The sequence below is a fragment of the Hypanus sabinus genome, chromosome 7, assembly GCF_030144855.1.
Source record: "Hypanus sabinus isolate sHypSab1 chromosome 7, sHypSab1.hap1, whole genome shotgun sequence".
Taxonomy (NCBI): domain Eukaryota; kingdom Metazoa; phylum Chordata; class Chondrichthyes; order Myliobatiformes; family Dasyatidae; genus Hypanus; species Hypanus sabinus.
In genome coordinates, this window is record NC_082712.1 from 30,296,692 (window position 1) to 30,322,399 (window position 25,708).

Sequence of the window (25,708 nt, forward strand, 5' to 3'; positions counted from 1 at the left end):
CCTATCATTTAGTGTTTCTCTCTCCCCTTCCCCTACCTTCTAAATCTATTCCTCAGCTTTTGTTCTCCACTCCTGCCGAAGAGTTTCGGGCCAAAATGTCAACTGTGCTGTTCCCATAGATGAATCCTGGTCTGCTGAGTTCCTCCATCATTTTGTGTAGCTTGGATTTCCAGCATCTGCAGATTTTCTTATTTGTCAAAATAATTACTTAGCATCTCTGAAGTCTCCCCATTCCCCATTACTAATTATCCATTATCATTTAGGGGCAAAATATTTCTTTAGCATTTCAAAAGGAGCCTATATTTTCATTACTCTCATATACTGACTTCTCAATATTCAGTCATTTGGATCACACAACAGGAAAACAGGCTCTTTGGCCCACCAAGCCCAGGCAAATCATACAGTACATCTATCTACAGTCACTAATCCCAGTATTTGGTTTGTAGCCTTATGTACTTTGGCAATTCAAGTGCTTGTATAGATGGTCTAACCCTGTTAATCCTCCCACAGAGGTGTTTAATAGAATTAGGTTCCATCTGCCCATTTTATCAGATGATTAGTCATCCTGAGGTCTTTGGGCTATGGTCCTTAATATCAACAATATCACCAACTCTCTTGTCATTTGCTGGTTTCTAAGGATTTCCCATCCCCCTGACCTTCCACTAATCTTTACAACAGTGTACATCTTCTACTAACCTAACTTCTAAGAAATACTTTCAGGTAATTAATATTCTAATTTTAAAATGAAAATTATTTCCAGGTAAATTCATCTCATTCAAAAATAATTTCAGTTGTTCATTTATTATCAAAGTTTGTTTCCATGCACAACTCTGAAAATTGCATTCTCCAGGTAGCCACGAAACAAAGAAAGGACATGAAAGTTGATCAGAGAGAAACATCAAACCACCCCACCCCCTGTACAAAAAAGAACAGCATCCCAATCATCAACACCCCCCCCCCCCCCAAAAACCGCCCTCCACCCACACAAAACAGAACAGGAATATTAACCCCCTTCCCCAAAAAAAAACAAATCTTCCACGCACAAAAACTGAAAGAACACAACAGAGCATTGACCCCCCAAACAGCCTCCCCTCGCACAGCAAAGCAAAAGGAATGGGAGATTTAAAAAATACCACACAGAATATACTGTAAATCTGAGAAAGTCCACTGTCCATTAACGTAATACACCGACCACAAATGCAGAACCGTGATAGCATCCTATGATATCACCGACATTCACCAAAAGGGAGGGACACCACATGAACCAGAGACGTGTATCCATCTGCCACAGTGAGCCACACAGCAGTAGGCTGCTCACAGATTCCTCCTCCGGCAGTGGTCAAGAGGCAAGCAGTGGGTGCTGAAAATCTCGCTTGCATCCCTCATTGGCCTCAATCTTCCTGGATGCATTAATCGGTTATGAATGGACGCTTCAAATGGCAGAATGGAATTGAACATGGGCTCGTGCCCCCGTCTCGAAGCTTCTTCGCATTGAGGCATCCGAGTACGCGCTCGCTTCCCGGAATCTTCTCAGAGACAGCAAAGCTGTGGATCATTGGAACGGTTTCCATGCTTTAAATCGCAGGCTCTAACAGACCCAAAAGCATGTTTAAGGTGAAAAACAGATCAGAAAACCTATTTGATGGAGGGACTTTTCTATGTTTTAGAATACCGTATATGATTGAGGGTACATTTTCAACTTATTTAGTAGCTCTAGAAAAACTTTTAATAGAGATGTAGTTATACAACAGCAGCAAGCCTTTTGGCCTAACTTGTCTATCCCATCAAGCGGCCTTCCTGGATTAGTCTCATTGGCCTGTGTTTGGTTCATATCCCTCTAAACACGTCCTATTCATTGATCTGTTTATATATCTCTTAAACACAGTAATTCTACCTGCCTCCACCTCTTCCTGGCAGCTCAATCCATATATCCACCATGCTCCACGTGGAAAAATTTGCCCCTTAGATCCTCTTTAAATCATTTCCATCTCACCTTAAACCTATGCCCTGTAATTAAAGTGTTTCCATCATGAGTTTCAAACATTAATCAGATATTTCCACAGCGACCAAGTTACTAGGGCATTCTTTTTGGGTTAATGTAAATCCAAGGAATATCCCAATAAATCCACAATATATTGCATCGTCATTTTTTTAATTCCAAAATCCTGAACACTAGGCCAGACAAAGTTCAATTTGATTTCCCCATTTGGAACTGATTCCCTAATACAGCTAGAGAAAATGCATACTTTTTAAATTAAGATTTGATCATTTCCTTAGACTGGAGGTAAATTTCTCCTTGTAGTTTGTGTAGAAAATATAGCAAACAGCCCTGAATGTGTTAAGTTGAAACCTCTTTAACTCAAATTGCCACCATGCTGTGTTATTTGATGTCTGCAGATAAATTCTTAACTTCTTGAGCCTGGACATCTTTCGTTGCCTGTTGTGATTCCTAAATATTGAATTCACCTGTTTTTAAAACAAATTGAATCAATTGTGGCTCTCCTTGGGAGTATAAGGATTACTTTGGTTCCAATCTTTGTAGCTTTCAAAGCCTCAGCCAACCTTTTTCTCTTTAAAGCCAAACGTTTGTCAGAACAAATGTTATTAATTAAAACACAATAGCGTAAAGGAAAAGAAAACAAGAGTACTTGCTTAAGACAAAAAAGGCATGTGTTTCCTTTCTGTAGGAACCTCTGCAAATAACTGTAAAACTTGAACATAAATATTTCCACAGTGAATGTTTAACACTCTCACCAGAGGAGAAATGAAAAGAGAAATAATAATTGGAGCTACACAGAGCTTCACATTATCATAGAGACCCTGCCTGTTGAAAATTTCTGCAACTTTACTCAGCATAAAATAATGTATAATCTTTAATTACTTCAAGTAGAATGTTGGTATTATTCAAATTTCCTCTCAGCACAGAAGTATTTTTCTTTAGGCGTTCTCTCGGGTCAATGATGACTTGCTTCCTTTCTGGTTCTGTGGGTTCTGAGGTGACTGATGAGGTAAATGTGACACTCGTGCTCCACTCCAGACGGAACAGGAGGTGTCTGACAAGTAGTGTAGGTGGATTGTTTGGGGCGTTTTGTGCTCCCAGTGCATGGATTCAAGATTTTCAACACCATACTGAGTAACTACTTCCCCATTTTGGTCATGGGCTTGGTATTCACCTCTCATGAAAGAACTGCATTTAGGTTTACAGAGGTTTTATCTGCATGAGACATATGGGAATTTGTTTCAGGTATCTGGTGTTGTACGTGTGTAGGATGTGGCCTGCTCAAGAGATCTGACTGAGCCCAAGCAGGGCCTCAGTGGACTTGAAGGGTTTAGCAAGTGAGCACTGGTGATTTCTCTCCTGTGCTTTGAGGTGCTTACTATAAATCTCAGAAACATTCAGAAGAACTGGGAAGACTGCTGCCTCATGAACACTATTATAGCAGGTTTGAGGTCTTGAATTGTGAACATCATCAAATAATCTAATTCTTGTGCTGTTTATTAAAAGTGATGAATTTCATCACTGGTGCCTGCAATCACTGACAGGCAGCTCTCAGACAGAATATGAGAAATGGTCTACGTTTTCCAGTCCTCTGCTGGCTTGCATTTAGCAACTTAAATAAAAATCATTCTCCTTCTCCGCTTGCATAAATCATAAATGTTTCAAAATTGGCCAAACCCCATCGAACACTTTAAAGTTCAGAGCACTTTAAGGCAGGCAGTTACAAAATATGACTTACTCTTGAGGGTTAAACAGCCAGGAAAGTTAAAACTGAATAATATGTATCTCAGGGTGACTTTTAAACTTTAAATACATTTTAAAAAAAAAGGAATTCTGTAAATGATTAATCGTGCAGACACATGAATGTGTTTGCGAGCATGATCAATGTACAACACTCAACACATTAATAAAGACCCCTGCAGTCTCTGTGCTTTCTCACTTTTAATCTTTGATCAACAGCAAAATTGAGATTATAAATGCTTGTCCTACAATCCTGGGAAACATCTGATTTTACTGTAGTACTCTCCCAGCCTCTCGTTCCTGATGCAGCTTGCTTTCGTTTATGTGCGCTCTGTGTATGGCCTTTGTGTCCCATTAATCAAAAGGGCTGAACTCTGCAAACCTCTGGACTTTTTCTCTGATCCCTTACAGGCACCATTGGTGGAAGCTCACCCTATGTATCCTCTCCCACCTTTCCCCCCTTTTAATGAGTCATGGACTTTTGCCGTAGAGTTTGGTCTCCTTAGAACTCGAGTGCAGAGAGAGACTTGATATGATTAAAATCCCTATTAAAAAAAATAATGTTCCTTACTCCTTCACGTGTTCGAATACAATTGAGTTTCCCGTTTCACTTGAGATATGGTGGGAATGCTAAGGCTATTGCCCAGTATTTCCCATGCCTCATTGCCGTTAATACACGAGGAAATTCCATCTCGACATAGTCATAGTATCATAGTGTTGTACAGCATAGAACCAGACCCTTCAGCCCACTGTGTCAGTGTTAGCCTTCGAACCTATCTATATTAACTGCACATGCCTGTGTTAATTCCACAACCCTCTGCCCTGTTCATTCATATGCCTGTCCAGTTGCCTCTTAAATGTTGTTACTGTTCCTGTATCTACCACCTGCTCTGGCAGTTCAATCCAGATACCAACTAAGGTGGGAGGTGTGAAAAATGTACATTTCAGATTCTTGTTGAACCTCTTCCTTTTCATACTTGACCTATGGGTCACCTCCGTGCCATGGGGAACCAGCTCTGGCTCTCTTCCCGCTCCCTCTGCCTCTCATAATTTTATATACCTCTATCATGTCGTGTCTCAGCTTCCTCTGTTCCAGGGAAAACAGATCCATCCTAACCAATCTCCTTGTAACTCAATTCCTTCATTCCAGGTAACATTCTTTGTTCTTTCTAACTTAATCATATCTTTCCTTCAGTACGGTGACCAGATCTGCACATAATATCAAGTGTAGTCTAACCAGTAATTAACATAGCATCTGTTAAATGATATTCCAGTTCTTGCACTCATTGCAGATCAGCTGATGAATGCAAAGGTGCCATATGCCTTCTTCACCACTGTGTTGTTGCCAACTTTCAGGAAACCTTGTTCTCTATGTTCAACAACAGGCCGCAGGGCCCAATTATTCACTGTGTACATCTTGCCCTTGTTTACCCTCTCAAGCTACATCACTTTACACGTGTCTGAGTTATATTCCATCTACCATTCCCTTGCCCATTTTCCCAGTTGATCTAGATGCTGTTGTAACCTTAGACACCCTTTCTCACTATACTCTGTACCACTGTGTCATCTGCAAACTTAGTAATCATGCCTCCTACATTCTCATCCAAATAATTGATGCAACTGGTAAACATCCTTCTGCCAGGCTAAATCTGTATGCAATTTGCTAGCACACCCAGATGCTTTGTTCTGATCTACTGAACCAGTCTACGTAGCCATCGCCTTCTACCCTGTTCTCATCAATGCCCTTGGTCACCTCTTCAGAAAAACTGTTTAAGTTCATGTGACGTGATTTCCTACATACAAAGTCATGCTGACTAATCTGTCCTTGCCTTTCTAAATGCAAATAATTTGTATCTCTCAGAGTCTTTCCCGCTGTTGATGTAAGGCTCTATAATTTTGTAGGTCTCATTCTCAGTTAAATGTTGTGCCTTTATTTACCTTCCAGTCTCCAAGTAGCTCACCTGTGCCTGATGAAGGTAGAAATTCTCTGCCCAGGCCAGCAGTCTCCTACCTTACTTCCTATGCCATCTTAGGATCCACCTGGTCAGGCCCTGAAAATTATCCACCTTTGAGTTTCTAGACTTCCACCAGCACCTCCTCCATAATGCTAATATGCTCCATGACATTAATGTTCCTTCGCCTGACCTCACAATCCTCCATGTCTTTCTCCTAAATTACAGGCAAGAATTAGTTAATTTAGATCTTGCACATTTTCCAGAACTCTGTCATAGATACCTGTACTGATCCTTACTTCTTAGCTACCATTTGGCTCTTAATATACTTATGGAATCTTTAAAGCATCTCCTTTATCTTACCTGCCAACATTATCTCATATCCTTTCTTGCCTCCCAGTTTCCTTCTTAAGTACACTCCTATATCCATTATACTGCTCAAGGAACTCACTTAATCTAAGCTAGTTTTACCTGACATATTTCTTTTTTTTCCTGACCAGACACTTAGTAAATGTAATAAATTCTATCCCATCTCATCTCTTAGCAGAATGGCTGTCCCAGACAACATTCACCTATTATTGAAAATGTTATTATTTTGACACCAATCTGTGATTTCCTTACATATTTGCTACTTTAATTCCTGCTGACTATTCAGTGGATTATATAGGTAAATTATAATCCTATCAAAGTAATCACCTCTGTCTTATTTCTAGGTTCTACCCACTTGGCCTTGGGTATCATTCTCCTGTTAGGTTTTCCTGTGCTCTTCTCCCTAATCAATAGTGCAACTCCCCTTCCTCTCCTACCTCTCCCTCAGTCATGCCAGAAGTATTGATGCCCTGGGACATTGTTGACTCGCTCAACCCTCCAATGGATTTGATGAATTTTAAAGAAAGTATCTGTCTAGTCCCTTGCTGTAGGTAGTCCAAGTCTTGTTTTAGTACCTTTGTTGGAGTGAACACCTTGCTCCCCTGTGGGGTAAAGGTCAGCCCTCTGGATTTCATAGGTTCCTCCTTGCACTCTTTCTCCTAGTTGTAAAGGTGGTCTCATTACCAGCATCACATCACCACCCATATCTTCACAGTTTAATATCTTGTGAGCTATGGTGGGAATTCTCTTTTCCTGTTGCAATCCAGTCATTTCCATGTTTGCCACAGCCAGATATTCCTGTAAAAGTGTGTAGTATTTTGGATTTTCACACCCTTCATCTAATTGCCATGATAACCAGTGTATTTTTTGCAGTTGATTACAAAGCTCGATTCATCTAGAAAGATCTAACATTCTTCATCCAGTTTGCATCAACCGGTGATCTCTTGGTGAGATAATTCATTGGCATGCTAAAATGTATGAAGCTTTTTATCAAGCCGATTTTATTCTTTGCTTCATCTGTTTGTGTTGTTCGTCAAATGTTAATTTTCTGTAAGTGATAAACCACCTTTTCCAGCCCAGTGAAAATGCATTGCTAGGTGTTGAGGGGCTTGGCTTTTAGAGCCAAACATCCCTGCATTTTCATTTTCACCCCTACATCAGGCCTAATAGATCAAAAGAAGAAGAAAGCCCTTAACTTTGAGTGGAGTCACCAGGATGCCGTCGTGACGGTGTTTTTTTTAAACAGGCTTTCTTGTTTTTACAAGGCCGAGTTGCTAGCTCGACGCTCAATCCAGCACGGATGGAAAGCATGCAAGGGAGCCGGCTGGATTTGAACTCAGGAGCCTTTGCTCCTAAGTCCAGCACTGATGCCACTATGCCACCAGCCGGCTAACAGATCAGCCTAGACCAGGGGTCAGCAACCTTTACCACTGAAAGAGCCACTTGGACCCGTTTCCCACAGAAAAGAAAACACTGGGAGCTGCAAAACCCGTTTGACATTTAAAATGAAATAACACTGCATACAACGTTTTGTTTTGCCTTTATGCTATGTATAAACAAACTATAATGTGTTGCATTTATGAAATTGATGAACTCCTGCAGAGAAAACGAAATTACATTTCTGCATGCAACAAAAACATTTTGAACTCCGAGAAAAAGACGTTGGGTTGAAGGTTACTTTTAAGTAAAATACTCAACGTCTATTTGAGTCCTTCTTGTATTTATGAAAAACGCCAAACTTAAATTTGCCGCTAGCAGCAAACCAAAAATAACGTCAGCCAGCTGTCAACCTGAAAAATAAAAGGACTATTTCACTGAACAATGAAAACATATGAATATACGTAAAATAATAGGCAATTAAAATATTTATCATACTTGTTCAGGTTGACTCACACCTGACAATGCAGTCGTATTCAGTAGGGATGGATCGATGCTTAGGGGAGTGACCGGGAAGGATAATGTGTTTTTTTCCTCTCTGAACTCACAGAAGCGTTTCCCAAACGATGTTTGCATTGTGATGATTGCAGAATGTAAATACTCCGAATTTATCATGTCGTGACCTTGTTTGAACTCTCTCAAATTGGGGATGTGAGACAATGTGCCTTTCTGTAAATCTCTGGCAAGCAACGTCAACTTGCGCTCGAATGCCAAAACATCCTCCAACGTGTGCAGGGCTGTACGTCCTTACCCCGTTGAAGAGCTGTGTTCAGCGTGTTCAGGTGCGCTGTCATGTCTACCATGAAGTGTAGCTTTTCCAGCCACTCTGGCTGTTCCAGCTCAGGAAAGTTGAGCCCTTTGCTGCCCAGGAAAGTTTTCACTTCTTCCAGACACGCGACAAAGCGTTTCAGCACCTCCCCTCTGGACAGCCAGTGATAAAAACACGTTGTAGCGGTGTGCTACACGCAGTCAGTAAACTGCAGTCAAAGATAGCTTTATTCGAACTAAACAGCCTTGCTTTTAAGCCTCCCTCAACCCGTCCCCCCATGGGCGCGGATGCTACAAAAGACACGTACTCACAAACCCCCGTAGGCTATCTCCCTTAGCCTGAACGCTGGCTAATTGTGAGCCGGTTCGGATGTGTCAGGAAATGGGTCGCCACAACGTCTTATTTAGATTGTACAAGATCACCATAATCTTCAAATTTAGATTTACATTTCAAAAACTAACAAACTAACATAAAATACATTTTAATTAAATACTGACCATGTAGCGGTGTGCTACACGCAGCGCTAAAATTACGACACGGAGTCGGTAACTGCAGTCGAAGGAAAAAACTTTATTCGAAATCTTCAGCCTCACTTTTAAGCCTCCCTCAACCTGCCCCCCATGGCGCAGAGGCTCCAAAGCTCTGTGCTCGCAAACCCCCGTAGGCTATCTAATTGTGAGTCGGTTCGGATGTGCCAGGAAAAGGGTCGCCACAACCAATTATTTCCCAAAGCAACAGGGAGCCGCAGCACAGACGTAAAAGAGCCACATGTGGCTCTGGAGCCGCGGGTTGCTGACCCCCGGCCTAGACTATACATGGCGCCACATCGGGATATTGTTTATGGCAGCTAGGCCAGCTATCCTGTGGAAGTACAGGAGGTTCACCTTGCTCTCCATCTAGGTCAGACCTGCTGAACGTCTACTATTAACAGCAACAAGCCTGACTCAGGCTTGACTCAAGCTGACTCAAGGTGAGCTGCTTCCTGTGTGTGACAGGTCTAGGCCTGAGTAGTGGATGCTTTTGGCCTAGCAGTTCTGGAGCAGCTGTTGACCTCTGCATCAAACTTGCTGAGCTGTGTCGAGCAAAGTTGCATTAACTCAATTTCACCCAAAAAAAAACTAGATAGTTAGCAATTCATGAATGCACTCCTATTGTAAATATATTTAAGCAACGTGTCAGAGAAACGTTTTATATTTTTAAAACCAGGAGCAGATGAAAACAATGCATAAAGGGGGGGGGGGGAGAAAGCTGCTAAGCAATGACATGCACTTTCTTCACCTAGGTGGTAAAATGTTCAGAAGGAAACATTTCTGGGCTGGAACATGAGATAGGTCAGTATAATTTCCAATACGATGCTATAAACCAGAAGATCCCAACGGTAATCCTCAGAGCTACCTGAATAGTCCTTTCAGAGTAAAGTGAGGTGTCTTGTTACACGTGTAAATAGCTTCATTGTGATTTGAGGCAGATGGCTGCAGTTGTGATGGAAACAGCTAACCATTTAATCCTCCTAAAGTAGAGACTGCTACATGCCTGTTAATGTGTCAGAATGCTCTAAAGAGGTCTCTGGACCACCTCCCTTTTGTAAAAAAAAGCTTCTCTGCTGCAGGAACTCAGCAGGTCGAGCAGCTGTGGGCAGAGTAGTGGGGTAGAAGGAAGATGGCCAGTATAAAAAGCAAAAGGGGCAGTGATAAGATAGTGGTCATCCATTCCTCCATTCCTCACCCTGCTTTACTGGCCGTCTTCCCTTTCCACTCTGTCCTGGTGCAGGGCTTCAACCCAAAACATCGACAACTCCTTTCCTTTCCACAAATGCGACTCAGCTCACTGCATTCCTTTAGCAAAATGGTGCTCCAGATCCCAGCAATAGTTGTCTCTTGCATCTTCACTCTAAACAAAAATAGTTTCTATGATAAGAGGCATAGATAGAGGGGATAGCCAGAGGTATTTTCGTTGGGCGAAACTGGCTAATCTGAGGAAGTGTAATTTTAAGGTGATTGGAGGGAAGTATGGGGAGGTAATGTCAGCGGTAAGTTCTTTGCACAGAGTTGTGTGAGCATTGAATGTGCCTCTTTTGGAGTCTGTTGCCAGGCACGTGAGTGATGTGGCCTGCCCAGAGAATTCAGCTGAATGTCCTCGAGCCTTGATGCTAGCCTGTGGGTAGGCACTGACACTGGTTCATTGCCTGTGGATTTGGAGGATTTTCTAGTAATTCTGTTTCTGATATCACTCCAGAGTTTTGAGTTATCCGCTGGAACTAATGCAAGTTTCGGAAGCATAGAGGAGACCTGGAGTTACTGATGCCTGGTAAGCCAGGAATGTATGCCAGCCTTGATGCAAGCAACTTTTGGGAATCCCTAGTCCTTTACCACTCATAATGAAGAAGGGGCATGGTGGGGGGGGAGGCTGGCACCAAGCACCTTGTACCCTGTTGTTGGGAGTTAGAGGAAGCCCAGTGGAAAGGGCAGAAGCAACACACCACCTCACTTTGTACCCACTCATCAGTTTCTCCAGTCACCCACCTGTGGCAGATTCCAAGCTTCATGCATTGACCTCAGAACCACAGAGTCAGAGCCTCGTACTCGACTTAAGAAACAGCCAAAAAAGAAATGAACATTGGTAGTACATGATTTGATTTTCATGCAATGAGAAATTAGCCAGCCACTTAGACAGTATTAGATAGCACTGCCTGTTGGCTGGGATTTCTTGTGCCACTGTCACGTTGAGGGAGTGACAACGTTGCTACTCAATGGTGGACATCGCAAAGGGAGTTAGCAAACAACAATGTGCACAAGTGTTTAAACTTCCAGGCACTAGACCTGAGTTGTTCTACTGGTAGAAACTAGACTGCCGGTGCTGGAATCTGGAGCAAAAGAAACAACTGCTGGGGGATTTCAGTGAGTCAAACAGCATCTGTGGAAGAAAGAAACGGTCAACGTTTTGGATCAAGACCTTGCATCTGTACCTCCCGCAGCTGGGATTTATTTTTGCTCTGTATCTTCAGAACAGTGTTTGGAATAAAAATGCAGACTGAGCCATAATCTACACCATACTGACAATAGTCAGTGGACTAAGGGTGGAGGGAGAACTCATACCCAAAAGAGGTTTGTAGAAGGGTATCCAGTCCACTGCCAGGTGCATTTTGCTCTCCTGCATCAAATTTGTGTTCCACATTTCCCTACAAGTAGAACTGTCTGTTCATGAAGCTCATTAGCAATATATTTGACACTATATTTGTAGCAGCTCGAGGGTTTTTTTTTAAAGCCCTCTTTCCATTGTTAAGAAAAGTGGCCACAGATTGATTGACTGCATCTTACTGCGGAGAACAAAGCAGCATCAGAGCATTCAACATAGCGACAGCCCGTGTGATCGTGTGGGCGGTGGGGAAGGGAATGCCTGTTTTTGGAATCTGATGTCAGGCACGTGAGGGAATTGGCCTGCCCATAGGAGTCAATAAGTGTCGTCATGCCTTGATGCTACCTTGTGAGTAGGCACTGACATTGGGTTTGGAGGATTTTGTGATGATAGTGTTGGTGATATTACAGTATTTGGATTATTTTTGTCACATGCACAGTGATGCAGCTAAAACTTGAGCACACCATCCGGTCAGATCATAACTGAACACAAGTACGCTGCAGTAATGCAATCAGTAATATAGCAAGAGTGGTACAGTTAAGGCTGATTTATACTTCTGCATATGGGCTGCGCTGTAGCGAGCATGCGTTGGTGTGCGCCTAAATGCCAGTTGGCGGTGGAGTTTCTATGCCACTGTTGATTTTCTTCGTGAGAGACATGGACGAGGAAATGTATTTCAAACATTTTTGCATGTCAGCAGGTAGATTTGATGATTTGGTTCATCTATTTCACATCGGTGTACAGACGTGGAGGAGAAGAAGCAACCAGAACTGCATAGGAGGAAATGCGATGCTACCAAACGGGCCATTCGCAGTGATCTGCGTTGCTGTGACGCGAGTTACTTTCTTGGGGAGGTGCACGTCACCCTATGGCTTAGGGAACGCGGTACCTATGGCGTAGATTCAACATAGAAGTGTAAATTGGCCTTCACAGAGACAGGCAGATCAATAAGGTGAAAGGGCCATGAAGAGGTGGACTGAGAGATCAAGGGTACATCTTGGTATGCAGCTCCAACAACCTAAGTTCAAATCTGTTTTTCACCACTGTCTGCTAGTTCTCCCTGTGATTGCGGGAGTTCCCATGGTGCTCTGGTTCCCTCCCATATCCCATTGATGTGTTGGATTGATAAATTACTAGAGGTGTAGGTGAGTCATATGATAGTCTATACGAAAGTGTAAGCAGAGGAATGTGATTGATCGGATTGTTTGGAAATATATCACAAACTCAGTGGGCCAAATGGCATCATCTTTAGTCATTAGGAAAATAAGAAGTGTACCATCCATAGTAGTTCTTCTTTGAAAGCGCTAATCTCCTCTTCTTATGTGAATAATTTCTGCAGATCAATAATTTCTGTTTATATTTGGATTATATTACCATAATTGAAGTACTGTGGTGACCCACTTCCTAGCGCACTCGAACCGGCTCACAAATAGCCAGCGCGCCGGCACAAAGGCCTGTCCTAAAAGGGCGCCAGGTCTGCTTCACCAACAAAGGGAAAAGCCTGCGCAGGACTGTGAGTACATGCCCCCTACAGCATCCACGCCCGGGGAGGGCGGGATCGGGGAGGCTTTAAAGCGAAGCCACGAAGTTGGAATAAAATCTTCTTTAACCACAGTTTACCGACTCCGTGTCGTTATTTTAGCGCTGCATGTAGCACACTGCTACAATTGGTGACCCCGACGGTCCAAACTATATTTGGACCGGAGATGAACGACGCCGCATCTGTTCATGCAGTTTCGTTGAAACTGTCAAGCTTCTGGATGCTGTGACCTCACCTATGGTTCCAGCAAGCAGAAGCCCAATTCCACGTTCGGCAGATAACCTCAGAGGACACACGTTACTACTACATGGTGAGCTCCCTCGACCAGGACACAGCGGCCCAGGTTGAGGAGTTCATACAGTCTCCCCCAGTGGACGGCAAGTACATGGAATTCAAAGCCCTGCTCATAAAGACTTTCGGACTCTCATGGCGCGAGCGGGCTGCCCGCTTACTGCACCTGGATGGCTTGGGAGACAGACCTCTATCAGCTTTAATGAATGAGATGTTGTCTCTGGCCGGCGGACACAAGCCCTGCCTCATGTTTGAGCAGGCATTCCTGGAGCAGCTGCCCGAGGACATATGCCTGCTGCTGTCCAATGCGGATTTCAGCGACCCCTGGAAGGTGGCAGCCCGGGCAGACTTGCTGTGGAAAGCCAAGAAGGTGAGTGGGGTGTCCATCGCACAGATCACCAGGCCACACTCCCAGCAGCAAACCAGACCAGGCCCAGCCACAGAGCCCGCTAATCCCAGAGGCAGGGGTGAGGAGCCCAACGAACAATGGTGCTTCTACCACCAGCGGTGGGGCGCAGAAGCCCGCCGCTGTCGCTCGCCCTGCAAGTTCCCGGGAAACGCCAGGGCCAGCCGCCGCTGATGGCTACAGCAGCTGGCCATTGGGATAGCCTCCTGTATGTGTGGGACAAGAGGTCGGGAAGCCATTTTTTGGTCGACACCGATGCCGAGATCAGCGTCTTACCTCCGACGAGTTACGACACCCGCAACAGGAACCGGGTCCCCCCCTGAGGGCCGTAAACGGCAGCACAGTAAGGACCTACGGCACCCGTACAGTGCAGCTACAGTTCGGCTCCAGCCAGTTCGCGTGGGACTTCACACTGGCCGCCGTAGCCCAACCGCTTCTGGGTGCGGACTTTTTGCGGGCTCACAGCCTGCTGGTCGACCTGCCGAGGCGGAGACTGGTCCATGCCAAGACCTTTCAGACATTCTCCCTGGGAGAAGCCCAGTTGCCAGCCTCAACTCCATCACGCTGTCCGACAACAACTTCACCAGAGTCCTGGCGGATTTCTCATCGGTTCTGGCACCGCAGTTCATGGCGGCCATGCCCCGACACGGCGTACAGCATCACATCCCGACCCAGGGACCACCCCTCCACGCCCGTCCTCGGCTGCTTCCCCCGGACAAGCTCCGACTGGCGAAGGAGGAGTTCAAGAGGATGGAGGAATTGAGGATCATCTGGCGGTCCAACAGCCCATGGGCCTCCCCCCTGCACATGGTGCCCAAAGCGACAGGGGGCTGGAGACCATGCGGCGACTACCACAGGCTGAACGAGGCGACCACACCGGACCGCTACCCTGTGCCGCACATTCAGGACTTTGCAGCAAACCTGCACGGCACACGGATCTTCTCCAAGGTAGACCTCGTCTGGGGATACCATCAAATCCCGATGCATCCGGACAACGTCCCCAAAACGGCACTCATCACCCCGTTCCGCCTTTTCGAGTTCCTCCGCATGCCGTTCGGCCTGAAGAATACCACACAGATATTCCAGCGGTTAATGAACGCGGTGGGACGTGGCCTGGACTTCGTATTCATCTATTTGGACGACATCCTCCTAGCCAGCAGCAGTCGTTAGGAGCATCTGTCCCACCTCCGTCAACTCTACGCCCGACTGAGTGAGTACGGTCTAACAATCAACCCGGCCAAATGCCAGTTCGGGCTCGACACCATCGACTTCCTGGACCACAGGATTACTAAAGATGGGCCAACCCCTCTGCCCGCTATGGTAGACGCGGTCCGCCATTTCCCCCGACCCACCACAATCAAAGGCCTTCAGGAATTCTTTGGTATGCTAAATTTCTACCACCGCTTCCTCCCTTCAGCTGCCCGAATCATGCGTCCCCTGTTCGCCCTGCTGTTGGGTAAGGGCAAGGACATTATCTGGGACGAGGAGTCCGCCGCCGCTTTCATTAAAATGAAAGAAACCTTGGCAAACGCCGCGATGCTAGTGCACCCCAGAATGGACGTCCCTACCGCCCTCACAGTGGACGCATCTAACACAGCAGTCGGTGGGGTACTGGAGCAACTCATCACGGGTGCTGGCAACCCCTGGCCCTTTTCAGCAAACACCTGTGACCACCCGAGCTCAAATACAGTGCTTTCGACCGGGAACTGTTGGCGCTATACCTGACAATCCGGCATTTCAGGTACTTCTCAGAAGGTAGGCCCTTCACCGCATTCACGGACCACAAGCCGCTTACCTTTACGTTCACGAAGGTGTCCGATCCCTGGTCATCCCACCAGCAGCGCCATCTGTCCTACATCTCTGAATACACGACGGATGTCCGGCACGTCTCGGGTAAGGACAATGTCGTGGCGGATGCGCTCTCTCGCCCTAACATTCATGCTCTTTCCCAAGGGGTAGATTTTGAGGCACTGGCAGAGGCGCAGCAGGCAGACGAGGAGATCCCGAGTTACAGAACCGCAGTCTCCAGTTTGCAGCTCCAGGACCTCCCCGTAGGCCCAGGTGAGAGGACCCTACTCTGTGACGTCGCCACCGGCCAGCCCCGTCCCGTCGTCCCGGCACCTTGGCGGCGACGCGTTTTCGACTCCATTCATAACTTAGCGCACCCCTCCATCAGGTCAACCATCTGGATGGTCTCCAGCAGGTTCGTTTGGCACGGACTCCGCAAACAGGTCAGTGAATGGGCCAGAACGTGCATGCACTGCCAGACGGCCAAGGTGCAGCGGCACACCAAAGCCCCACCGCAGCAATTCCATCCCGCCCACCGGCGTTTCGACCACATTCATGCGGATATTGTGAGCCCCCTGCCAGTGTCGCGCGGAGCACAGCACCTCCTGACTATCATGGACCAGTTCACAAGATGGCCAGAGGCGATCCCACTCACTGACACCACCTCTGAATCTTGCGCCCGGGCACTGATTGCCACTTGGGTGTCCCGATTTGGTGTACTGGCCCACATTACCTCCGACAGAGGCGCCCAGTTCACCTCCGGCTTGTGGTCAGCTATGGCCAGCCTTTTGGGGACACAGCTGCACCACACCACTGCCTACCACCCACAGTCGAACGGCCTGGTGGAGCGTTTCCACCGTCACCTAAAGTCGGCTCTCATGGCCCGCCTGAGAGGAGCTAACTGGGTGGACAAGCTTCCCTGGGTCCTACTCGGCATCCGAACGGTGCCCAAAGACGATCTGCACGCCTCGTCGGCCGAGTTGGTGTACGGCACACCCCTGATCGTCCGCGGGGAGTTCATAACGGCCCCAAGGAGGCAAGAGGAAGAACCCGCAGCAGTCCTGGGCAGACTACGCGAGAGGCTCGGTGACCTGGCCCCCATACCCCCTTCGCAGCATGGTCAGAACCTGACCTGCGTACCCCAAGACCTGCAGAACTGTAAGTTTGTGTTTGTACGAAGGGGCGGGCATTGGCCACCGCTGCAACGGCCCTACGAGGGGCCGTTTACGGTGCTCAGGAACAACGGGTCCACGTTCATGCTGGACGTTGGGGGGAGAGAGGAGGTTTTCACGGTGGACCGACTCAAACCGGCCCATGTAGACTTGGCGCAACCGGTCGAGTTTCCGGCACCGCGGTGCAGAGGCCGACCTCCCAAACAGGGTCCGGCCCAGACTGTGGACATTGGGGTGTATCGCTGGTTCTGGGGGGGGGGGGGGTTATGTGGCTACCCACTTCCTAGCGCACTCAAACCGGCTCACAAATAGCCAGCGCGCTGGCACAAAGGCAAGTCCCAAAAGAGCGCCAGGTCTGCTTCACCAACAAAGGGAAAAGCCTGCGGGGGACTGTGAGTACGTGCCCCTACAGCATCCGCGCCCGGGGAGGGCGGGATCAGGGACGCTTTAAAGCAAAGCCGCGAAGTTCGAATAAAATCTTCTTTAACCACATTTTACCGACTCCGTGTCGTTATTTCAGCGCTGCGTGTAGCACACCGCTACAGTACCGCCTTTTGCATTTGCCCTTGACAGTGGATAGGCTTGAGCCTGTGATGGGCTGTCCGAGTCTACAACTCTCTGCAGCCTCTTAATCCAACGCACTGGAGCTTCCACACCAGGCGGTGATGCAACCAGTCAGAATACACTGACCCATGTACTAGATACTGTGCTCCCAAAGATCTCCAATTTGTTAACTTCCAGCAGAAATTCGCCTTGAGGGAGAGCAGTTTGGGAAGTTTACTGACCTTCATTGTTTGACACTTGGCTCATCCCATCCCCCTACCTCTACTTTCCAGGCATTCCAAAGCAGGAAGATCCACCAAAATGGTCCTGGAATTTCTCTGCACTAATGTCTAATCTTTAATTAAACTGTACTTGCTGAAATTGTGGAACTTCATCTTTGCAAAGTCTTAATTGTTTGAGTCAGAGAGGTATAAATTAACAGCCTCCAAGGACAGGTACCAAGAGTACAAACATGATTAACCCATCAGCCTTGATTGCAATCTAGGAAACCCAACAACTTTATGATGGCAGCAGATTATAATGATTGCTGACTGACAGGTCACATTGGGCACAGCAGGAATTATGAAGGTCACACTTGCAAGCTGATCAGAGGTACACTGCAAAGCAGTCACTCAGTCTGAAAAAGCTGAGAGGATCACCAGGGTCTCTTCCACCCCCCCCCCCCCCATTTGTGACATCTACTGGGAGTGTTGTATACGAAGGGACCAAAGCATTGTGTGCGATCTGTACTTCCCATCCTAAGATGGCAGGACTAGGTCTGCCAGACTGGGTAATGGCTTCTTCCCTCAGGCTGCAAGACTAATGATACCCTGCCACCACCGAAGTCCCGTCACTATGGCATGGAGCTGTATACTGTACTGTTTCCTGTTTACCTGTGCTGCACACTACATGAACTTGTGGTAATATTTTGTTTTTATGTGCTGTGTGTGATGTATGCTTTGTGGGTGTACCGTGGTCTGGAGGAACATTGTTTTGTTGGTTGTATATATGTACAATCAGATTGACACTAAACTTGAATTAAAATTTAGTTTCTCCACACACATTGCTAGCTGTGAATGCCTTACATTGACTTGGAAGATCTGCAGTTAAATCACAGATTCACTTGGATTGAGTGTTGTGGACCTGGAAGGCAGGAGGTAAAAAGGACAGGTGTAGCACACTGTGCAAGTGCTGCATGAGAAGGTGCTGTGGGAAGATGTTGTGGTATTGATGATTACCAGTGTCAGTGCTACTGAGCCTAACTGTCAGGAAAATGTGGTAGTTTACTTTTTTTTGTAATTGAGAAAATAAACAATGTAAAAAGTAAAATCTAATTAATGCTGGCCTACTTTTCCCTAGTCTGACTACTTGCAAGTTACGCTATGATTGGTATTAAATTGCAAAAATATTAGACCTGATTCTGATTGCAAAGGAATATAGTGCAGGGAAGTGTGTGATCAGTAGAAGAAATAAAGGTGTGGCATATTTTTCTAAAAGGGGAGCAAAGTCAGAAATTAGAAATGCAAAGTGACTTAGGACCCTAGTGCAGGATTCCCTAAAGGTTAACTTGCAGAGTGTTAAGGAAGGCAAATGCAATGTTAGCAAACATTTTGAGCGGACTAGAATATTAAAGTAAGTATGTAATGCTGAGGCTTTATTGGGTATTGAACAAACTGTATTGTGAGCGGTTTGAAGCCAGCAGGATGTGCTAGCAACGGACAGGGTCCAGAGGAGGTTCACAAGAATGGTCCCAGGATTCTCAGAGGCTTCGGAGGATTGTAGAATTGGCCTGCTCCATCACGGACACGAATCTCTTCACCATTAAAGATAGCTTCAAAGGGTGCTGCCTTGAGAGGCTGGCGTTCATCACTGGGGAACCTCACCATCTGGGACATGCATTCTTCTCATTGCTACCACTGGGGAGGAAGTGTGGGAGTCTGGAGGCCCACACTCTATGTTTTGGGAACAGTTTCTTTCCGTCTTCCATGAGATTTCTGAGCAGTCCATGAATTTTGGCATCAATCTTTTGCTCTATCTTATACATACACATTTTAATGTAACTTATAGTAATTTGTTTGCCTGCTCTGTACTGCTGCGAAAGAACAAGTTTCGTAACCAATGTCAGTGACAATAATTTTGATTCTAATTCTGAAGTAATAGTTGTTATTTGGTTGGTTTCTCTCCAGTGACCTAACCATGCTGAGCTGGTGGTTATGGATATGGAGCTAGTGTACCTTTAATGCATGAGCCTTGATGAAAAGTTGAATTGTTCTCGAGGCCCAAATACAAGACTTGCCCCAGTCACTCTGTGCACAAGCCTACTTCCTTCATTAGCTCTTCCACTGTGGAATGAGGAGAAGCGGTTTTTGTGTTTGTGTTGTGTTGATGTTGTTTGGGAGCTTTGCCAGGTACGTTACAGTAAGGAAGGCAAATACAATATAAGCATTAATTTCAAGAGGACTGGAAGGAAGGATGTAATGCTGAGGCTTTATAAGGCATTGGTCAGACTGTATTTGAAGTATTGTGAACAGTTTTGGGTCTCTTATCTAAGAAAAGATGTGCTGGCATTGGAGAAGGTCCAGAGGAGGTTTATAAGAAGGATCCTAGAAATGAAAGGGTTAATGTATGAGGAGTGTTCAATACTCACTGAAATTTAGAAGAATGGTAGGGGGGGGGGGGAATCCAATTGAAACCTAGCAAATATACCATAGGCCAAGTCATTGGGTATATTTAAAGTGGAGGTTGATAGGATCTACATTGCAAAAGGCATCAAAAGTTATGGGGAGAATGCAGGAGAATGGGGTTACAAGGGAAAATAAATCTGTTATGATGCAATGGTGGAGCAAGCGATGGGCAAAATGGCCTAATTCTGCTCTTGTGTCTTATGGTCATATTCTGTAGAATAAAGTACAACAAAACATATTTTGCAGTATCTGTAACAGATAAGACGGTCTGTTTAAACTGATGATATTATTTAATGTATTCTGAATTAGAAAAGTGAATTAAGTACACATGTAATGAAGAATAACAAATGCTTATTGGATTTACATTAACAGCTGATGTCACAATTCACTGCTAATTTTAGAAAATAAAATAGAAAATACCAGAAATACTCAGTATGATGGCCAGCATCTATGGGGAGATAATTAAAATTCCAGGTCAATGAAACTTAATCAAAATGTTTCATCAAATTCTCTCTCCCGTTTCTCCTCCCCGCTCCCCCCTCCACTCCCCTCCTCCTCTCACTCTTCCCCCCTCCCACGCTCCACCCCTGCTCTCTCCCCTCTCCCCCTCCTCCCCCCCCCCCCCCCCATGTGTAAGTGGGAAGGCGTTTTTGCCATGTACTTGTCTGCCTTTTGGTTGATTTCTGCTGTGGGAAACAATGGCATTAAGAGGGACTCAGCTGGTGCGGGAGCTTGTCCATATTCATGAATACAGGCCTCCCGGTGCACCTGCAAACAATACCTGATGTCAGATGTGCAGGTGTAGGAATCCGTGATTAAAACATGTGCTTAACATAAGCTGCAGTCCTTTACTTCCATGATGAACTAAAATAAAAGCAGTTGCCTTACGCTGACGTCATTACGTCAGGTGCCGTCTCTTTAAAGTGAAGACAAAACTCAGTGATGATGTTAGTGAATTATGTAGAAGCATTTTGATTATGAACAATATGGATCATCTGTCACCCATTACATTACCCTACACGGGTAGACAGTCTGAACTTCAGTGTCAGTGTGAAGTAGCAATAGCTACCACACAAGTAAAGCATAAATCTTTGTGTTAATCTTGGGATATGGAAAGGTGATGGGTTACTTCTGGCCTTTTTAATAGTAATCATGTCTTCAGACTCTTTACATAGGGTAACTTGAATTAGTGAACCTCCTTTTTGTGATCTTGTCATAACGGTCGGTACCCCTCACAGTCAGTGAACATGTGTAATCAATAAAAACAATTGATAATTTTTATTTCATCAGAACTGTTTCAGAAGTTCCTCATAGCTGCCATTTTCTGTCACTTTTCAGGTCCTGGGCATTGTTGGAAAAGCTCGCATTTATTGCCCATTCTCTGACGTCCTTGAGAAGGTTGCAGTGGCCTTCCTTGAACTGCTGCTGTGCTCTAGATGAAGGCGTTCCTATAGTTCTGTTGGGTGGGGAAAGTCCAGGGTTTATCCCTGGCAGCAATGATGGATAGGTACTGTATAGGTTCTCCCCAAGTTACGGCAGGCTTTTGTTCCTCTGAACTGTTTGTAAGTCAAAACTGTGGCCACCTGCCCACATATTTCAATAAAAACATAGGCCAATCAAATGCAAATTGAAGTAAACCAGGGCATTTAACTCACCAGCCATATATTGTCACAAACACAACAGAAGACACATGCATCTCCTCAGCAGCCAGCAAATCCACCCTGTCAATCTCCCAAACTCTCATTTGAATGTATGGGTGTCCCCTAAACCAGGGAAGACCTGTAGTTCCAAATCAACATTTGCTCAGTTATATGCTGTGCAATGAAAAATGTCCCAGGGTCTAGTGTCTCTTCAGAGCTCTGAATGCACAAACCAAGGATGATGCAGCAGGGTAGCCCAGTGGGAGTTCCTCTTTGTTAGAGATGCCATCTTCTGAACTGGAAGCAACACTTGAATGGACAATGAACCCATCAACCTTCAGTATTTTCACTCTTTTATTTTCCTCACTTCTTGCACTACTGATTTAATTTAAATTTATAAATATTCCTTATTGTGATTTATAGTTTTTAAAATTATGTATGGCATTGTACCACTGCCACAAAACAACAAATTTCACAACATGTGCCAGTGACATTAAATCTGATTCTGATTATCAGTCCATTTTCTTATTGCTGATTGTGAAATTGTGCAAGGTACAAATCATTTTTCCCTATCACTAAACTGCAGCTCCATTGCAATATTTAATTTGCCTTCTTAATTGCTCACTACACTTGCAACGGTTGAAGCAGACACCAGCTCAGTGTCCTGCTGAATTTTGGTTGCAGACTGATTGGGCCACAACTGAATGTGAGCACATCTTTGTCCAACATTTATATACACAGTCTTGCCTCAGGGATTGCTTGATGTTAAGTTCACCAGCAGGTGCTTTTCCTTCATAACCTGAGTCCAGCCAAGATCGCTCCTGTGGTTAGCGTTGGAGTCAGCTGGCCCTGGATAAACCAAAGACACTCCTTTAGAAATTGCTCTGCACCTCTTTCCCATGTTCAAAGTCTCACTAATGCTTTAAATCAGGGATTCACTATCTTCATTTATGCCTTGGACCCCTACCACTAACTGAGGGGTCTGGATCCCAGACTAGGAACCCCTAAAAGTGAAATTCATCAGCACTGATTCAGAAACAGTGCCTGCAGTCTCTCACATGCAGTGCTTCTCTGCTTCAGGTACATCAAGTGAATTTTCCACAACAGTAGTTGCGAATGAGGAATAAGCCCCAAGAGGGTTGGAGTGTAATACAGACAATTCTCTTTCGGCTACTGGGGGATGTTACCGAGTCATGAGTGTATGATGCAGTGATGGAGGGGAGGTGGCAGACTCCTCCCAAAGGAGGAATGAAATACGCACAGGCTTCTGAAGAACGTTGTGTGTAGAACGCAGCTCTCTTCTGGCTCAAAAACAACTCAGATAAAGCATCTTGGCCCAGAACATTGTGCATTTCCTTCTGAGTTGATTTCTGTCTGAACTTCTGAGTTCCTTCAGTTTTTTTTTGCTTCAGATTCCAGCATCTCTAGTCACTTAATGTCTCCCTGTGTCTCGGAAGTTACCTACAATGTTTCTACAAGTGCCTGTGATGAATTCCCAAACTTTGGAAGCCCTACCCTTCAGCCACATTCCCCATTCCGAGTGTGAGCACGCAATTCACAGAGATCAAAGGCGGTCTACAGACGTTGGAAATATTGAGCAGTGCACACACGCACACAGGAGGAACTCAGCAAGTCGGCAGCATCCATGGAGGGAAACAGTCAATATTTCGTGCCCAGAATCTTCAGGAAGAGGTGGAAGGTTCCCCACCTTTGCACCTTAGGATCGTATAGCATGGAAGCAGACTATCAGCCTACCTCATCCACGCTGACTGCACTGCCAACCATTAAACCCTTTTCCACGTATAAAGCTTGTATTCCCATACACCTTCCCTACTTAGGTACCTATCCAAATACCTTTTAATGCTGCAGTTGTATCTGCCACTACCTCCTCTTCTGTCAGCCTGTTCCATCACCCTGTCTATGAAAAGCCTACCAGTCTCCTTAAACAAGTCATAAGCAAGAGAATATCTGCAGCTGCTGGAAATCCAAGGAGCTCAGCAGGCCAGGCAGCACCTATGGAAAAGAATTCCCATTCCGACATGTCAACCCATTGCCTCCTCTGTTGTCGCAGTGAGCCCACAGTCAGGTTGGAGGACCAACACCTTATGGGTAGCCTCCAACCTGATGGCACGAACACTGATTTCTTGAACTTCCAGTAATGCACCCCCTCCCCCCCAAAATTTCCCATTCCCATTTCCCTCTTTCACCTTACCTTGCATGCCCATCGCCTCTTTCTGGTGCCCCTCCCACTTTTCTTTCTTCCGTGGCCTTCTGTCCTCTTCTATTAGATTCCCCCTTCTCCTGCCCTGTAGCTCTCTCACCAATCAACTTCCCAGCCCTTTACTTCACTCCTACCCCTGTCCCCTTACCAGTTTCACCTATCACTTTGTGTTTCTCCCTCTTTCCCCCCCCCCCCCCGACTCTTGACTCATCTTCTTCTTGGTCTCGGCCCCAAAATGTTGACTGTACTGTTTTCCATAGATGCTGCCTGGCCTGCTGAGTTCCTCCAGCATTTTGTGTGTGTTCGTTAAACAAATACCCTTTAATTCTAGACTAAACCTACTCCTGGGGGGAGAAACAGGTTTACTGGCTTAACTTTTTTTGACTTTTGCAAAGCAACATTGAGCAGCAGAGTAACCTACATAACTCCTTAGGGACGACCCTCAAAGACCCTGATGCAAGGTGTGTGAGGGTGAGCCTGACTTTGAGAACAGTTTGCTTGGGTACCTCGAAAACAAACACAAGTGGTACAGGTCTTAGAACCGAGAGGCAAGGTGACTCTTGTGCTTGGAAATCTGCTAGTCTGCCTGGGCTGAGATAAATATTGTCAAAGTCAAATTATGCTCTGCTGGTGACATGAGGAATCTATTCTGGTATATGCAGCTTTGCAGCCTCAGAAGGAGCATTTTCCTTCCTTGTAGGCACTTACAATGGGCACTCACGCCCTGACAGATATCTCCCTGGCAACTTCCTACTGCTTGTGCCACCTCTGATCAGATGTCTTCCTCCATTTTTTCTTCAATCTGTCAAATGTGGTCTCTCTTTTTTATAATTGGATTTATTTTGCCTCTGCTGGCCAATTAATTTTGAGGGTGAGCATGCTGAAACCATCTGGAGGAATAGTGACTGGGATCCTCGTCAGAGTTGGTCTACTTGAGGTTTGCTCGGCAGACAGTTGTGTTAGTACTCTGTCTGTGACTTTTGGATGGATTTACCTTTCCTTATGAATATTGTTTAATGTGATCCTTCAGCATTATTAAAAGCAGGTTCACTCATCGGGGAATAATGCACTGATCAGTGCGGCTGATAATCTCACTTGAGATGAATTTTTACTGTTGTGCTGCTATTGATATGATGGGGCAAATTGGAAAGTGCTGAGGTACATAAAATTTTCACAGCAATGTTTATTTCTGAAAATGACTGCATTAACCCACTCTGAGAACAGAGACATTTCATGCTGTAAAGTACAATTTTTTTATGTACGATGTCCAAAAGCATTGCATTATGCAAATCCATTTCTTGGCCTACATATAACAATATTGTATTCCATATAGATATTGACTGAATTCGTAATACACTCTGGTTGAGACACAGTAGAAATAAGAGGTAGTTAACAAGATGTAGGTCAGATTTATATATATTTATATACGTTTATTTTTCACATGTGATTCACTTTAGTTCAGAAGCTTCAGTTAATGTTCACACAGTCTGAACAATACTGGTTCATTTTATGAGTTGTGCGAACTGGGCAATCTGCCTCTCAATAGGATAAATGTGGTTTGAGTCTTCCTACAACAAATCTTATTAAGTTTATTTCTGTATCTGATCCATAGGTGATGTGTCACCAATCAGCATGTCCCCCATCAGTCAGTCACAGTTTATTCCACTTGGGGAAATTCTTTGCTTGGCCATCTCAGCAATGAATGCTTCAAGGAAACCCGTCACACATGAGGCCCTCATGGAACATTTAGCCACTTGCTTTCCAGGTATGTTTTCAGCAATAACTATTTTCTAAATTACTCTGCTGTTACTGTTGTAATTTACAATAGTAAAGTGGCATTTATTGTGGTAATTTGCCATTATTAGTGTCATTCAGGATTGAGTAAATGTACAAAATTCTTTCATGGGTTTGAGGCAGGTATGATGCTTTCACTGACTGTCTGCAATAGGGGTCATACCCTTAGAATAAAGAGTTAGCTATTTTCCCTTTAAGCAAAAAGAAAGTTTGGGAGATTAGATAGAG

General features: G+C 45.2%; 1 protein-coding gene across 7 annotated transcripts in view; it reads left to right on the forward strand.

Moving 5' to 3' along the window:
- Positions 1-25,708, forward strand: part of LOC132396634 (storkhead-box protein 2-like) — a 322,374-nt gene that overhangs the window by 260,764 nt on the left and 35,902 nt on the right. For 6 of the 7 annotated variants that reach the window (XM_059974343.1, XM_059974345.1, XM_059974349.1 and 3 more), the window contains exon 2: positions 25,299-25,451. In XM_059974343.1, the coding sequence (XP_059830326.1) occupies positions 25,299-25,451 (153 nt within the window). Of the gene's footprint in view, positions 1-21,193; positions 21,333-25,298; positions 25,452-25,708 lie in introns of those variants that run through there. The other variant, XM_059974350.1, reaches the window with a different exon arrangement.